At 35.5% G+C, this 15,135-nt stretch overlaps 1 protein-coding gene across 2 annotated transcripts in view; it reads right to left on the bottom strand.

Moving 5' to 3' along the window:
- Positions 1–15,135, bottom strand: part of SLC41A2 (solute carrier family 41 member 2) — a 44,049-nt gene that overhangs the window by 21,723 nt on the left and 7,191 nt on the right. For both annotated transcript variants that reach the window (XM_084206844.1, XM_084206845.1), the window contains exons 3-8: positions 14,002–14,109; positions 9,207–9,278; positions 8,265–8,409; positions 5,841–5,987; positions 1,307–1,454; positions 898–977 (exon numbers count right to left, since the gene is read on the bottom strand). In XM_084206844.1, coding sequence (XP_084062970.1) covers positions 898–977; positions 1,307–1,454; positions 5,841–5,987; positions 8,265–8,409; positions 9,207–9,278; positions 14,002–14,109 — 700 coding nt within the window. The remainder of the gene's footprint in view (positions 1–897; positions 978–1,306; positions 1,455–5,840; positions 5,988–8,264; positions 8,410–9,206; positions 9,279–14,001; positions 14,110–15,135) is intronic.

The raw sequence follows: 15,135 nt of genomic DNA, 5'->3' as shown, positions 1-15,135 counted from the left end.
GAAAAGTGGCCATAATTAATTTAATTTGTAGCTTAGGAAACAGAGTAGAACATATTCATATGAAACTTGCAAGGGCAAACTTAAGTTAAAACAGAATCATCTTGTTAACTAGAGAAATGGTTTTAATAACAATACATAAAACTGCAAATTAGTGTAAGAAATCAAATGGAAAAACATAAAAATGAGAATGAACAGCTAGACAGCAATACAGTGGGAACAGAGCTCTGGTGATTACAATTGTTGCAAACTAAATAGGTATCAACCCTGTGGTACTGTACTAGGAAAGAAAAGCATTTTCAAATGGCACCAGCGTAACAGGATATCAACTATATTTCTGAAATTTGGCTTGCTCTTAGGAGGAAAAACACTTAACGATGAAATTTTCACAAATTCATTCTTTACACATGTGAAAAGCGCACACCAATCATCAGAAACAGCACATATTTACCTTGAGAAATGTATTTACTTGCCTGTAGTATGTTCCTTAGTTCTTAAGGTCTATAGTAAATCATTGTTTGAAAATTTGTCCTTGGATGTTCAGAAAAAACCCCCCTTTGAAATAAAAAATTATCTACATTTTCCCAGCCATAACTGCTTCAACATAATATTTGATAACTTAACATTTGAATAGACTCCTTTAATATTTACACTTTCAGTTTCTTAATGCACACTTGAGGTTTCTACTTCTCACATTCTCTATTATGTTTCAGTGGTTGTAGTGAAAACAGGAAGCATTTCTCAGGTGTTCAAATAAAGAGCTGTTGACATCAAAATCAAAACTTGAAATTAATATTCCAGATATTAACTAGCACAAGAGAAATTTACTGTAATAGACAATTCTCAAAACAAGGTATATCAATTGATACATAGTAGCAATTAATCCTGTCAGAGTCTTACCATTAATTACTGGGGTATAAACAACAATGCCAACCAAGTTAGGATCAGATACTGTTGTGTCCAGAATAAGGCCACCAATACTGAAAAGAAAGTAAAATATTTAGAATAAGCAAGATCATTAAATATAAGATCATTACCTCATTGTGAGCTACAGACTAACATCATTATAGCTATTCACTTATTAAAATTGGCTCTTGTAAAACAAAGACCACAGAGTATTAGCCAATTCCTCTACTTTTAAGATTCATCACTTTCCTTGCATTAAATAATCTCTTAGATCAGTGCTAACATTCCAAAGCCTAAATTCTAGAGGCTCTTAATTGTATCTCTCAAGCACAATCAAGTAAGATACACAGAGATACAGGAGGACTATCAAGATGCTTCCATGCAGCAAGACAAAGAAACCTACCTGCTTATAATCATGGCAGTTATAACAGGCTCCCATCCTGAGTGGAGGACAGTTCTGGTAGCTGGATGTTTGGCAGCTATGACAATCCCCATTGGAGTCAGAGCCAAAAAAAAGGCACCAACCAAAGGAGATACATAGTAATATGTCTCTAAAATAATAATAAAGAAAAAGAAAACCCTCTTTTACTCTCCAAATATTCCTACATGTTTTTCTTAATTTAGAATTCTAAAATAAATTATGATCTATGCCATACAATTGAGAAATTTGAATGTCTTTATTACCACTACACCTGAAGTTTCAAGTACTGCACTAAGCAATACAGTTAATATCTGTCATCTGTGATCATTGTCTCTCATCTTCTCAAGGACAGAGCCAGCAGTACAAAGAAGGAATTTTGAAAAGGATTTTTGTATGATGCTTTATGATAAAAAATACAGTAAGGATGTAGAATACAAAACATTCTTTTGTAACTGAAGAAAAATTTTTTAAAGGAACTGAATATAATGAAAATGCATTTTGTTTATATCCAGATTCTTGGCATCTGTACACTCCCTTCTTCCCAAAGCAGGTAAATTTCCAGAAATAGCATATCTAAAAAGATTCAGGTACAATGTCCAAAACTGAGACATTTATATCAGTAGCTCAGTTGTTTCATAGCCAGTGTGAGTCTAAGAATTACCAGGCAATTCTGCTGCCTGGCCCTGCCCATGACAATTCAATCCTATTTCATAGGAATACAACAGCGAACACTGCTGAGTACCATCATAAAGCTGAGACTGTAAAGTGGACACTGCTTCCACAGAAAGGACACTACTTTTTCCTGATTACTTGGTTTTATAATCCCATCCTCACGGAAGCTACTACAGAGATCCAAGACTTCCTAATTCAACAGTGAGGTAAATAATGGAAAATTTATCCTAATGGCAAATATATATGTGTAAACTGTCCAAATATTCCATTTTTAAGTATTTGCTTTATGAGAAGTGTGGTCATGTACCTAATGCTAAAACAAATTTTGACAAAACCTTCAAAATTTAGACAAGTCTTTTAGCAAAATATATTTAAAATTAACAGGTAGAAATAATTAATATAGATCACACAAACACTACCAAAGAGGAGTAGCTGGTATATAAAAAATATCCTCACCCATGTGTTATTACAATGGCTGCAAATCCAAGCAATTACTACTTTGATGTTACCTTAGTAGATCTCCTGAAAGAATTGCTGTAGAATTTTTAGAAGTTACTACCCTTCTGCATTGAGTAACAACCTCTGCAGCAGAGCTAGAGGTTTTAAGGTAACTTACAAAACATAGTAAGTTATGTTTCCCTGGGCAAACTAAAATTAGAAAGCTATTAGGGTGAGAACAAGACAAAGCCCAAGAGAGAAATAATGTTTTCCTGTCCTTATCTAGTTATTCTACAGTGCATTATCTCCCTCTTCCTTTGTGGGGCCTTTTTTTGCTCCTTTAACATCTTTTTGTGACCTAAGAGGCAGACCATGAGAATACTCAGCTCCAGTCTAACTCTTGGGAACAGTGAGGGACTTTTTTTTTTTTTTTTAATCTATGGCAGACTCTACTTGTAGAACATCTTACTGCAAAAATCTATAAATATTAACCTTGAGATGCATCTTTAAAGAAAAGGATAGACATCTTCTTCTTCATATTTAATTCACAGAAGAACCAAATGCATTTTACAATAGCAGAAGAATGAGAAGAGAAAATAAATCAATTCTCTTTTAGAGCTCATTTCACTCCATTTTTCTTAGATTTATAGCAGGCAGCATACATGGGAAAAGATATCTTGCTCAAATAATGCAGCCTCTATTAGAATTAGAGGTAAACTGGAAATGTACTGCTTCAAGGCATCTGAAAAGGACCTGAAAACAGTAATGTGAATCACACAATTGTCTTCTCAACCTGGATCAAATATATGCAAGAGCTAAATGCATATTCTGTGAGAAAAATGGAAAGCTTTAAAGAAGTTTCCAAATCATTACTGACAAATAATAGGCAACACAGACATCTACATTTAATTTACTGAGTGTTCCTATTCCAGAGCACTTCTTATGCTCTGTTGGAGGGAATGTGCCAGGTCCCAGCAACAGTCCTGGGGAGCCCTCTAGTGCCTTCCCCCAGCCATTTGACAAGGATTCACAGCTCTTTTTTTGGGAGCTGTTAAGAATTGCTAACTTTTCACTATTTAAATCCCCATGTTTGATAACTTTATCACTATTTTTAAATCACTTAGATGAACCTTTAAAAAATTATATATGATGTTGGCTGAACAGGGTGTTTCATTTGGCCCTGGCCTGGGTAAAAATGCTTTCTCCTGTCTCTTCAGGGTATGCCATAAAGTATTGTATCAACCCAGAGGCTGTACACCTCTGTTCAGACAAACATAAAGCTTGCACACAAATAATTTCCATCCTTCCATTCCTGTTGTCCGAAAACAACTTATGCCTTGCAGAGAGCAGCTAGAAACTTATTTTGTTTCAGACCACTTCATTAGTTTGGCTAATAAATCACAGGGGAAAATGCTTAATTCTGAACACAGTCAAGAAGTGAATCCCACCAGTTTCATTACTACCCTACAAACTGAAGATTTCTTTTTAACATTCCCATTGTGCTTCTTATTTTAACATTGAGAAAGCATGGAAACATTAGAAAGAACATAAGAGTATCTGTGCTTCATGAGGCACATTCTCATCTAGTCTAGTACCCTTTGTCAGACTATGGTCAGCAGTTCAATTATGGGGAGAAGAAAATAAAAGTGACAGGTTTAGAGTGATGGTTCTTTCAGCATGCTCTGCCAGCTTCTGCTGTAGTTTGCATCAGGAATTCCATATCTCAAGTATCTACATCTGTCTGGTCAATGCTCCTCAAAGGATTCCTCTCTGACTGATTTATCCAAAGTTTTCTAAAATCACTCAGGTCCCCTTAAGAGATCACAACAGTAAGTTTCACATCCCACTCATGTATTGTGTAAAAAAATTTCTTTAACTTTTTTTAACCTGTTGTCTAATTATTCTCTGAATGCCTCTTGCCTGCCATTCACAACTTGATCTACCTCCCCTGAGCTGAGGGTGATCCAATACTTTTATTCCTTCTTACTGTTTCATAGTTCAGACACAAGTATCTTGGAGACCACCTATTTCCAAGGGCTTCGTGGCATGTCCTTTCTTTAGAAAGACTTTCTTGTTTCCAAAACCAAAGAATACAAAGACATAAGAGCAGAATGAGTCATGTTAGTGGTAACTAGTTAATTACATACTTCACCAAAAGACAAGTATTTCCAGAAGACATTATAGACAGAAAATCGGGAGTAACTCTTGGAAGCATACTGATTCTCACCCCTACACATGTAGGATCTGCTTTCCAGCTGCAGTGGGAGAGCAAAATGAGTGGTCATGACAGCTATTAAAGCAGCAAAGGATCAGTTCAAACTGTACCTACTTCTTTTTTTATTCCTGTATCTAGAACACCTGTATCTAGAAATGTAAATTTCTGGAAATGTGTCAAAGGAAGAAAGAAGTCCAAGTTTCTTTATCCATCTCTTTCGGGGGGCTGAGTGGTTTTTGTTTAGCTTGATAGATTAACAGGAATAGCACATTATTGGACTTTTTCTCATCAGAAGAAAAGAAAGAAGAGATGCTAAAAAATATCTTCATCAATTTTCACTGTGAATTTACAAACTTCCTTAAAAGAAGCATTTAAAAGAAGTATTTGAGAAATGCAGTTATTAGAATATAATATGAAGGATTTAAATATAGTTATGAAACAAAAAATACTATTTAAGTTTTAACAAAAATACAGAAATGTTTAAAAATACTTCTTTTTCTCACTGATACATTTAAGTTGACATCATGACAACACTTTGTAAACATGAAAAACCGAATGCTGAAAAAATACCTGCAAGTCACACCATGGTAGCTTGAGTCTTATTAGATACTTTTTCTGGCTGATGTTGTAATACAGAAAATAATTGTAAGTATGAAAAAGTTCGGACAATGAGCTGTAAAGACTGTATGGGATGATATCAGCATCTCTGGTAAGTTATGGACAACACAATATTTTATCTGTGGTATATTATACTATAATTGCCTACAATTATGTCTTTTAAAACACAATAAACTTTTAACAGTTCCTATGGAATGAGTTAGTTGCAGCAATGATTTCATTTTGAATAAGGCTCTTAACATTCTTTTCCCACTGTGAGAAAATGTTTTCACATTATTTATTTCTTCATTATTATGGTTTGCATTTCACAAGTAGGTTGCCTGTGATATTTTCAAAGTCTTTCAAATATTTGTAGACTGTGCCAAAGTTCAGGTTAGTGACTTCTATGATTTATTTAAAAAAAAGGGGAAAAAATCACGGCACTCTAAGATTTACCATTTAATGGTATAAACGTTGACAAAAAAGTAAGTCAGACTAAAAGGTTTGCTGAACCTTTCCCTCCCAGCCTTCTCCCCACCCTCCTAACCCACAAAAGGTTCCTAGGGAGTCATACACATTTAAAAGCACACTTACCAAGGCAGGTGTACAGACCCTCACTTATCCATGCTAATATGGCAAGGGTGATGAGATCTCCAAAACTTGCTGCAATAGGAGTTGCAACGTTGTCAGGATTAATACCAGTCTTCTTGGATCCAACAATAACTCCAACCATTATTACTCCTAAATTCAACAAACAAGACAGTACACTAACTGCATCTACTGTTGCAATTCCACAGAAAATCCCAAGATTATGACAATTTCAAACGTAATAAATAAGAAGTCAGTGCTTTTCTTCCCAGGATTATTGGTCTTCCCACCTGATTGACAACTGTGTTTTTAAGTTTTAGCCATTTTAAAAAATGGACGTATACATTTTAAAAAAACACAGTAAGCACACATCTCAGAGATGGCTCTGAGACAAGAGCCATCTGTACAATAAACTATTTTGCTTATGACTAGAATTAGCACTACTGTAGGCAGCTATTTCCTGAAGAAAAAAATATGAAGTGTGTCCTCTTCCAACCCTGGTAACTTCACCTGACTAAAATTTTAATCAACCTAGGCTGAAAACAACATAAGATTAAATACTTTGACATCTAATATTGCACAAGACTATCATGGAATTAGCATCAAACACCAAGAAGCTACATAATAAATTAAACCCAAGACAACATATAAAAAATATTACTTGCTACACACTTGAAAAAATTAATTAGAGGTTTTAATTTGTATTTTTTCCTATAAACACCAAATCTAACTTTTGAAGAGTAATCTCCTTACAAAATATAAGTGGTAATGTGCATTGTTACAAGCAAGTTTTTGGCACAACCTGAGTAACTTCCTGTCACAGACATATTTTATGAAAAACCCTTTTGCTAGGATCTTTTCTCCTGAGAAGTTGAGAGGCCTCAGAAACTAAATGTAAACAATAATAATCTGCTGCTGTGGAATGCACCAGGTGGATCTGTGATTGGTCTCATGTGGTTGTTTTTAATCAATGGCCAATCACAGTCCAGTTGTCTGACTCTCAGTCAGTCACAAGATTTTATCATCATTCCATTCCATTCCTTCACTAGCCTTCTGATGAAATCCTTTCTTCTATTCTTTAGTATAGTTTTAATATATCACTTTCTTTTAATAAAGTATGTATCATAAAATAATAAATCAGCCTTCTGAAAAAAGCAGTCAAGATTCTCATTTCTTCCCTTGTCCTGGGACCCCTGCGAACACCACCACAACTTCCCTCTCATCATATATTATATATAAGAACTTCAACTGTATATGCTATCCTGTACGTTATATTATGCATGGGATGCTACATTAGGAGTTCACTTTCAGAGAAACTAAAGAGTTTAAGGAGTTATCAGGGGTTTAAGGAGTTATAAGGAATAGTAGCCTAAGGAGTTACAGACACCAGGAAATTCTCTAAAGAAAGAACTGGCATGATCCTGTACGACAGTATTTCAAAAGCACCTATTTCACATGTAGGAGGACAAAGTTTAGAAAGTAATTTCCTGTACCGACCCATCACCAGGACAAAAAACAAAGTTTCTCTTCATGTCCAAATCATACATAAGAAGTGTAAAACATGCACTCATGTTCCACAGTTCTCTTGCTGCCCTTAATTCTGCAATTGATCAAACTCAGCAGCTTTCTAGTCTCTAAAAAACATGTGTGCTCTTAATTCCATGCAAAACTTTAACTATTTTGTAATTTTCACATAAGTAAGCATAGCAAAGCAGTAAAACAAGGACGTTACCCATTTTACTTGACTTACTAGTCTTAAGACTACTGACCATGTATTTTCATTAAGAACATGTCACAAGCAGAGGTACTTTGCTCCTCCCCTTCATGTCCATTAAGTACAACGTTTTATGGTTAAATGTTTCCTGACAATTAGGAAGAGAATTAAATTCATCATGCCATATTGCTCCAGACAGACACTGGCACTGTTTGTAGAGCTGGACTTGAACTTGGTCCAAACCCTTCAAATAATGAGCCAAATTGTTCACTTCAGCCACAAAGCAGAGCACAAACTAAGACACGAGCAGCATGGGCAACCTGGAACTCTAAATTCAGTTAAGCTAACATCCAGGATCACGTGAGTGTAATTATAAACAAGTTTTACCTACTTAGTAGTAAGAATATATTTTGTACATTAATGAATATAAAGGCAGGGGGAGAAGTTGTGCATCATAGTAGGTAAAGCCTCAAGACCATACTTTTTTGTTTAGGTATGCTCAGGAGGTGATGAAAACCAAAAACTTTTCAAAGACTATGACAGGAGAGGAATGCAACATGCCCACCTATATGGAAATTGCAAACAGGCATCTTATCCTCGGGTGGTTTTCAGATGTATTGTACCTTACCAGACTGAAATTTTAAAGGATTACAACATAAGACACATTCTGCATCCACAGAAATAAATCCCACAAAGTAATACATGCACTCCTTTACCTTGCAAAAGAGAAGCTATGAAGGCAGTTGCTACACTGCTAGAACACAAAAGAACTGAGTGATCAAAGCGGTATTTGCCCTCTGGAATCCAGCCCAATATTACTGCTGCCACTGCTGCCAGAAAACCAACTACTGTTGCCTGAACCTGGAAAAGAAAGTGAATTCATAAAATAATTGACAGACTTAGGAGGATCACCAAATCGTTTTCTGCTAGCCTTTCATCCTATCTGCATTAACATGCCAGGTCTAACAGGGGCATGCTCATCTATTTTGTAGAGAGGATGACAAACATGGATGATGAAGAAAAATCTTAGGCCAGCAGAAAAGGCTTTACCAGCATTTTAAAGACTCCAGAATAGCAAAAGCAAAATCAGGATGAGGAGCTCAGAATTTACAAGAAGCCAATGCCTAAAGAAGCTTCTAAACCACTTAAAGTAGGGAAGCCACAACATAAATATTTCACCTGTGTTTTAGGAATGTCACATTATAACTTATGAATAAGAAATAGCTCTCAAGAAACATCTGCTTTGGAGAGAATGCACGCCTTCCCTCAAATGACCCAGCTATCTAAAATATTGTTTATTATCCAAAAGCTCCGTCCCACACTTCTTTAAACATTGAATCCAATGCAAATATGGTACTAGAAACATTTGAAAGGTCAAATTTAAAAGGCTTTGCCAAATCTGAAATTTTTCTCCAATCACCCTCAGATTCTTTCTCAGAAAAAATTATAAAGGAAATACCCTTGGTACAGTCACAAATAACACTTTGGTTCTTTTTCTAATAAATATAAGCTCAGATTGTTTTAGAGACGAGCCAGTGTAGTAGAGCTACTCTCCCATTAACACTGTTCATCTCCATACTTAACAGTGTTTGTGATTTTATTTTTTCAATAACTTCACTCACTGACAAGAATTAATCCAATAAACCCATTAGATTTACCTGTTTTAAGGCCAAATTGCCAATTATTAGGTTCCATTTCTCAATGGGAGAATCCATTTTTCCAATATTTACCTATCAAAATCAGAAGAGAAATTCAGACATTTGGGGTCAAAATGGTATTATTTGAAAATACCCAGGAATAATTCAGCTAATAAAATAAGACACTTTGATTAAAAGCAAGATATATCTTTAAAAAGTCAAACGTTGCTTTTGATTTTACATCATACTTACATTATCTTTCCAAAAGCAGCTAAATTTGATGGAGTTTTACATAGTAACTTATTTACCACTAGCTTGCTCTGCAAGATACAAGAGCCACCTTACATTCCTGGAATGTCCAAGCACCACCAGTGATTATATCAGTGGCTGGAAAATCCCTTTAGACCAAGCTTGTTTCTATGGTGCCTAAATTCTGAAAATAAGAAATGCTAGAATCTAATACTGTTTAGCATTCTAACTTTTCATTTATACAGTACAGCTAGAGATTTCTGATGCTAAAAGTGATGTAAGTCCAGTATTAAGGTAGTAGTTGAAAGATAGCAAATAAATTATTCCACGAAGTTTAAAAGTACATACACACTCTTATATAATGTATTTCCTACTTTTGCTTTTTTTCAAGTTAGACAAGATCTGATGAACAATAAAAAACCACTGCAGTATGACTGTGTTTAAAATAACTTCATTTTTGAGATAACAGAACATTTTTTACATGTTGAGCATAAATTTTAGTGGCTTTTCCTATACAGTACCAAATTGTAAGATAACATACTTCTCAAAAAATAGGAAGACTTCATTCATATATTTTTCATCTTTTGGTAATTCCTTTTCAGTAGATTTCAATTCAATTTCTTTTCCATTTTGTGATAGTAGTGACTTGAAAGGAACAAAGTATTAAAAGAAATGCTAATTTAAAACAAGAAATATAAAGAGGCACTTTATCTCAATCATACTACAAATATTTTATAATGTTCAAACTACAGTGAAAGCTCTGCAAATACATCCAGTAGGTTTAGATAGTACAGCTGTTGTTTTAGGAACTGCTGATAAGAATCTCCATTGCATCCTTCTTGAATATATACATGCTAAATGAACAAAATGGCAGGCTGTGGAGAGTTTCACTTCTTCTCTCCTTTGAAAAAGTTTTGGAAAAGTATCCCAAAAATCCCTGTTAAAAAAGTAATCTTGCAAATCCTTAATCCTAAAGGTGAGCTCCTGCCAAGTGCCACAGCTCTTCCTTCTCCTACTGTCACCTACACAGTGACATTTTCTTTCTTGAACCAGTTCCATGAGTGAGTTTATGGCACCAAAAATTTGCTGATTTGATGGAAAACATTTTTATTCAGGTAGTGTAAAGGGGTCATCTGCTATCCATCACATCCACTCATGTAATCTTGCACAAGCGCTCTCAGGGTTTGGAAGGGAGAAAGAGCAGGACCACTCCCTGCAGCTCCAAATTTCTATAAACTGAAATCAAGTTTAGTGTGATACTGTGAAATAGATGGACCTAAACAAATGGTTTGTAAAGTCATACTGCTAATGCTTAACAATGAGAACACACAGTCTGAACAAGAGTCTGCACAAATTTACAGGAATGACTGAATAAGCAGTGTTTTGGTGTTGGTGGTGTGTCCTTTCCTTGGTTTGTTTTTTTGGTTTTTTTTTTTTTTGCTATTGCTGCTCTTTAAAAATGAAAAAAGAATAGAGAGAAGAGACAGCAGTGTGAATTGAGACAATGAGAATGACCCAAAGAACAGAACAAAGCTGAAGAACTGAAGGACACAAAACACAATATAAATATTGTGCTGGAATGGGCAGTTGACCCAAGTGCACCTCCCACAGTCATGCCAGCCCAGCAATGGGCAGAGGGAGAAGGGCTTACAGAGACAGAACTCCAGAAGCACCTTTTTGCTCTTTGCTGTCTCTATTCTACATGCGAAGTAACTTCTGGGATAAAAATGTTTTAAAAACAGTAGGCTGTAAGACTGCCAGGGTATGGAATGTTTACACTAACTAACACCAAAGGGAAGTGCAAGCTATGCCCTGAAACAGATGAAAAAGTCTTGAGACAAATTTAGTGAACTAACAGATTCCAAAGTGGATGGAAAATTGTGAGTGATCAGTAAGACGCAGCTAGAGGAGAAATTTGGGCAACAAGATGAAGGAAAGTGACCAGACAATGCTTGAAACTGATGTACTATGGAAAAGATACTTGCTAAGAAGACACTACTTTTTTGCTGACCACATAATTAACAATGAAGTAAATATAATTAGTTTACAGTCCCAAGAGCACAGACATGTCTGCAAATTCAGATGCAATAATAAGCTAAGTGAATGAGCAGGACATGAATTAACTCCAATGCTGAACTCATGTCAGAAATTTCCTCTTCAAAAAGTGAAGCTGGTCACAATCAAGCTTTTACTTAAAGACAGGTGTCTGCTGGGGAGCCAGAAAGGGCAAATGGAGGCCAGAGAGGGGAAGATTAATCAGACAAGTAGGTTCCAAACAACTGTTTAATATACTGAATTAATGTTCTGCTCCTGTTCTTCTAGGATGAGGATGACAGGACCAAAGGTTGAGTGGCTAAAGAGAGTAGGGGTCAATGAAATCAATGGGAAGAATGCAATAGTCAGAATGACCTTTTTCTGAGAGAACTGGCATGTAAATTGCAGGTCTAGCAGTAAGCCATCACCTGTAACAGGTTTCCATAGCTTTGGTTTGGGGTTTTATTTATTTGTTTGGTTTTTTTAGGCTTTTTTTTAAACATAAAACCTTAAACATAATCTTGTTAGCATACCCTTGATAATGAATGATGTATACTGTTCTTATCTTATACAGGACTGTTCTCTTAATTTATCCACTGGACATGCAGCCTTTGTTGTGGAAACTCCAGTACTCTTCATCTGCGTGTGAGAGGGTGATCAGCTCCTGTCTTGGTAACAGCTGATGGGTAACAGGGACCTAGGTCAGGAGTCACAGTGCAGAGAAAGGGTCTGTGTCACCCTTTTCCAAATGTCCCCTGAGAGCTGTGATGTTCACAAATGTGATGGCACTGGTGAGGATGGGGAATTCAGTCACTGATCAAACCAGAGAAATTCTGGATTTGTGATCTGGCAGAGGTCATAAGCTCAACTGAGACAAAGAATCAAAGATTACATTAACTTAAGCAGAAGTGGTGAAGTGTATTCTGCCCTTCTTTATTTTAAGCCTTCAGTAAGGCACTGGTAGATTTTGGACTTGGCATATTTTTCACTATGCAATACAAGCATTTTTAATCCTCAGGCCACAAACTGTACCAGTCAGAAACAAATTAAGCAACAGGTCAACAAAAACCAAAAGGGAAAGTAATAGACAAAAGCATTCATGCCTGACAGTAAAGGTAGTAAGGCTTCAACAGAAAATGCTGATAAGAAACAGTAAGAATTCTCAGAAAAGTAAGAACAATAAAATCAAACAGAAAACAAGATTGAATGACTAAGGGTGATGTTGATAAAGATACAACAGAACATGTCAATCCTTATGTATGAAAGTAATCGATTTCTGTAAAGGGCATGAACAAGCAAACCCTCACAGGACTGCCAAGGCTATGTCCATCACAGTGAGCGTTCAGGCAACAACTCAATAGAATGTGGCAATGGCATTTATTAATGACAGAACACTGGGAGACCTTGTCAATACAAAGCATTGCAATACAATACAAAAACTGAATGTCCTTGAGGGTTAAAGTAGCAAAAACTGCTGATAAAATTCAAAAGTAGAAATGCAAGGTCATGCACTTATGGACTAATAATATTTCTGCCAGAAGACGGGAGTGACAGCTGGAAATGAACAAAAGCTTAAATAATAGGGCACAGCCATTGACCATAAAGTGACTGAGAGATTTAAACCTGACCCTTCTAAGCAAGAAAGCACATTAACACCCTAGAAAGTTTCAAAAGCAATATTCTACAAAGACATAGTAAAATATAATCTGGAGTTATGTACATCTTTGACCAGACATGTACTAGAAAAATTCATTCAAGTAGGAAGAGGCAGAGAGTGGGGGCCTTGCTGGAGAACAGAAGCACTGCATTAGACAGTCTTAGAGAGATACTCAGTGCAGCTACCAGAAATAGTCTAGACACATTATTTAGACTGATCTAATCACTAGTTATTCACACACACACAAAAGATATACAGGAAGCCAATCTGGCTTACTTAACATCCCCTGAAATGTAAAAAAACAGCTATAAAAAAACATGAGAAAGAACACACAGAAAAAAAAAACCTAGTTATGCTACATTACAATGTTGGCACACACAAAAAATAAGCAGACACAAAAAAACCCAAAACAACCTCACCACAACAAAAATAAATACATTTGTTTAGCCAGAAAGCTTTAAAAAAAAATTCTTGCAGTTTGATCAACTGCAAGAGGTCTGGAATAGCAATGTTACCTATGCTTTATTTTGCTGCCACACTAATGGTCTTTAAAAAAATGTGCTTAGAACACAAACTTTTTTTAGCCTATTCGAAATCTCTCAAGGTCAAAGAGATCTCTCAACACACCTATAAATCTCAAAAATCTGCTTTATCTATTCTGAATGACGAGTTGGAAGAGACTTTAGAAGTGAAGCTTTGATGTGTGGAAACAAGGATCACCTTTTTAACTTTGCCAACTTAATAACAGATTTAAACTGTCCCATAACAGCCAGATGAATTCATAAACCTAAAACACTCATGTCTCAAAAATTTGCTTCCTTTTTGAAAGGTTTTAAACATGTATCTGAAGAGTGAAGAGGAAGAGAAATTGCTTACAGCAGTTGACAGCCGGGATGCCAAGGTCATTTCCAAATTTCCTTTGAGACCAAGAAGCGCAGGAACCAAGATAAAGACTTCAGTAACATTCTTGAACACATCCCAGTGCTATACAAAGGATACAGTGGGAAACATTCAATGGGAAGATCATCTTTAGACCATCCACAAACTATTAAAAAGATTCTGTAAATCATAACTTAACCCTCGAAAAAAATTTCATATTTTTGTATTAGACCTAAAAGTCTGAGGTCATAACTGTTACCTATTTAGATAAAACAGATTTATGACTGCATATTACTGCTTCCAAAGATGAGAAGACTATAAGCAAGAGATACAAAACTTGGCCTTAAAACAAACGTAATTAAAAAAAATATGTCATCAATTTGAAGTACTTGTTTTTCATTATCTAAAATAGTCCCAGATACTATGACTGCTCTTGAATTCTACTCTTAATTTTCAATATTTTCTTCTTTCTTTTTAAGCTGTGTAGAAACCTCACATAAAACCAGCAAGGAATTAATTGTCATATGAACAGAGCCTGTAAGTAAAAAAAGTTTGTCTTTATTCTTTTACCTCTAAGTGTTACAAGAGCACAGCATTCCAAAACCCAGATTTTTCAAAGAAAATTGTTTTCATTTTTTTGCAGCAAGTTCTCAGCACTGAAGTGCTATGCCTCTTTGTACGTCTTGTCTACCCATGTATTTAATTTCCACCTCTAACTAAACTAACAAAGCTGTAAATTGTCTTTTTATTCAGGGATTTGCAATAATTTAAATTGTTATTTTAATGAAAATAAAAGGATTCAATTAAAGCATCTGTACAAAGAGTTAATTTGTAAGCTGTACATGAACAAAGCACCAGACTGGTGTCAAACAGCCCAAAGAAGCAGTAAAATTTGTATGTGAAATTTTTTTACCTTCTTTTTTTGAGGTAACAAAGTCTCTTTCCATTGCAACTAATTGAAGTCCAAGCTTCCTTTACTTTCTCAAGATTTTGAGTGACAAAGAGTGTCACCTCTTCCTCCTATTTTAATTAACTTTGTAAACTCTTCAAGTGTAGATAAAGAAATCCCTACATCTGAACGAAGCAAAACCAAACAAAAGTGGGGAAATCCACACAGATTAATTTCTGTAT

The sequence above is a fragment of the Fringilla coelebs genome, assembly GCF_963513975.1.
Source record: "Fringilla coelebs genome assembly, chromosome: 5".
NCBI lineage: Eukaryota > Metazoa > Chordata > Aves > Passeriformes > Fringillidae > Fringilla > Fringilla coelebs.
This window is presented reverse-complemented; position numbering and strand designations above follow the sequence as displayed.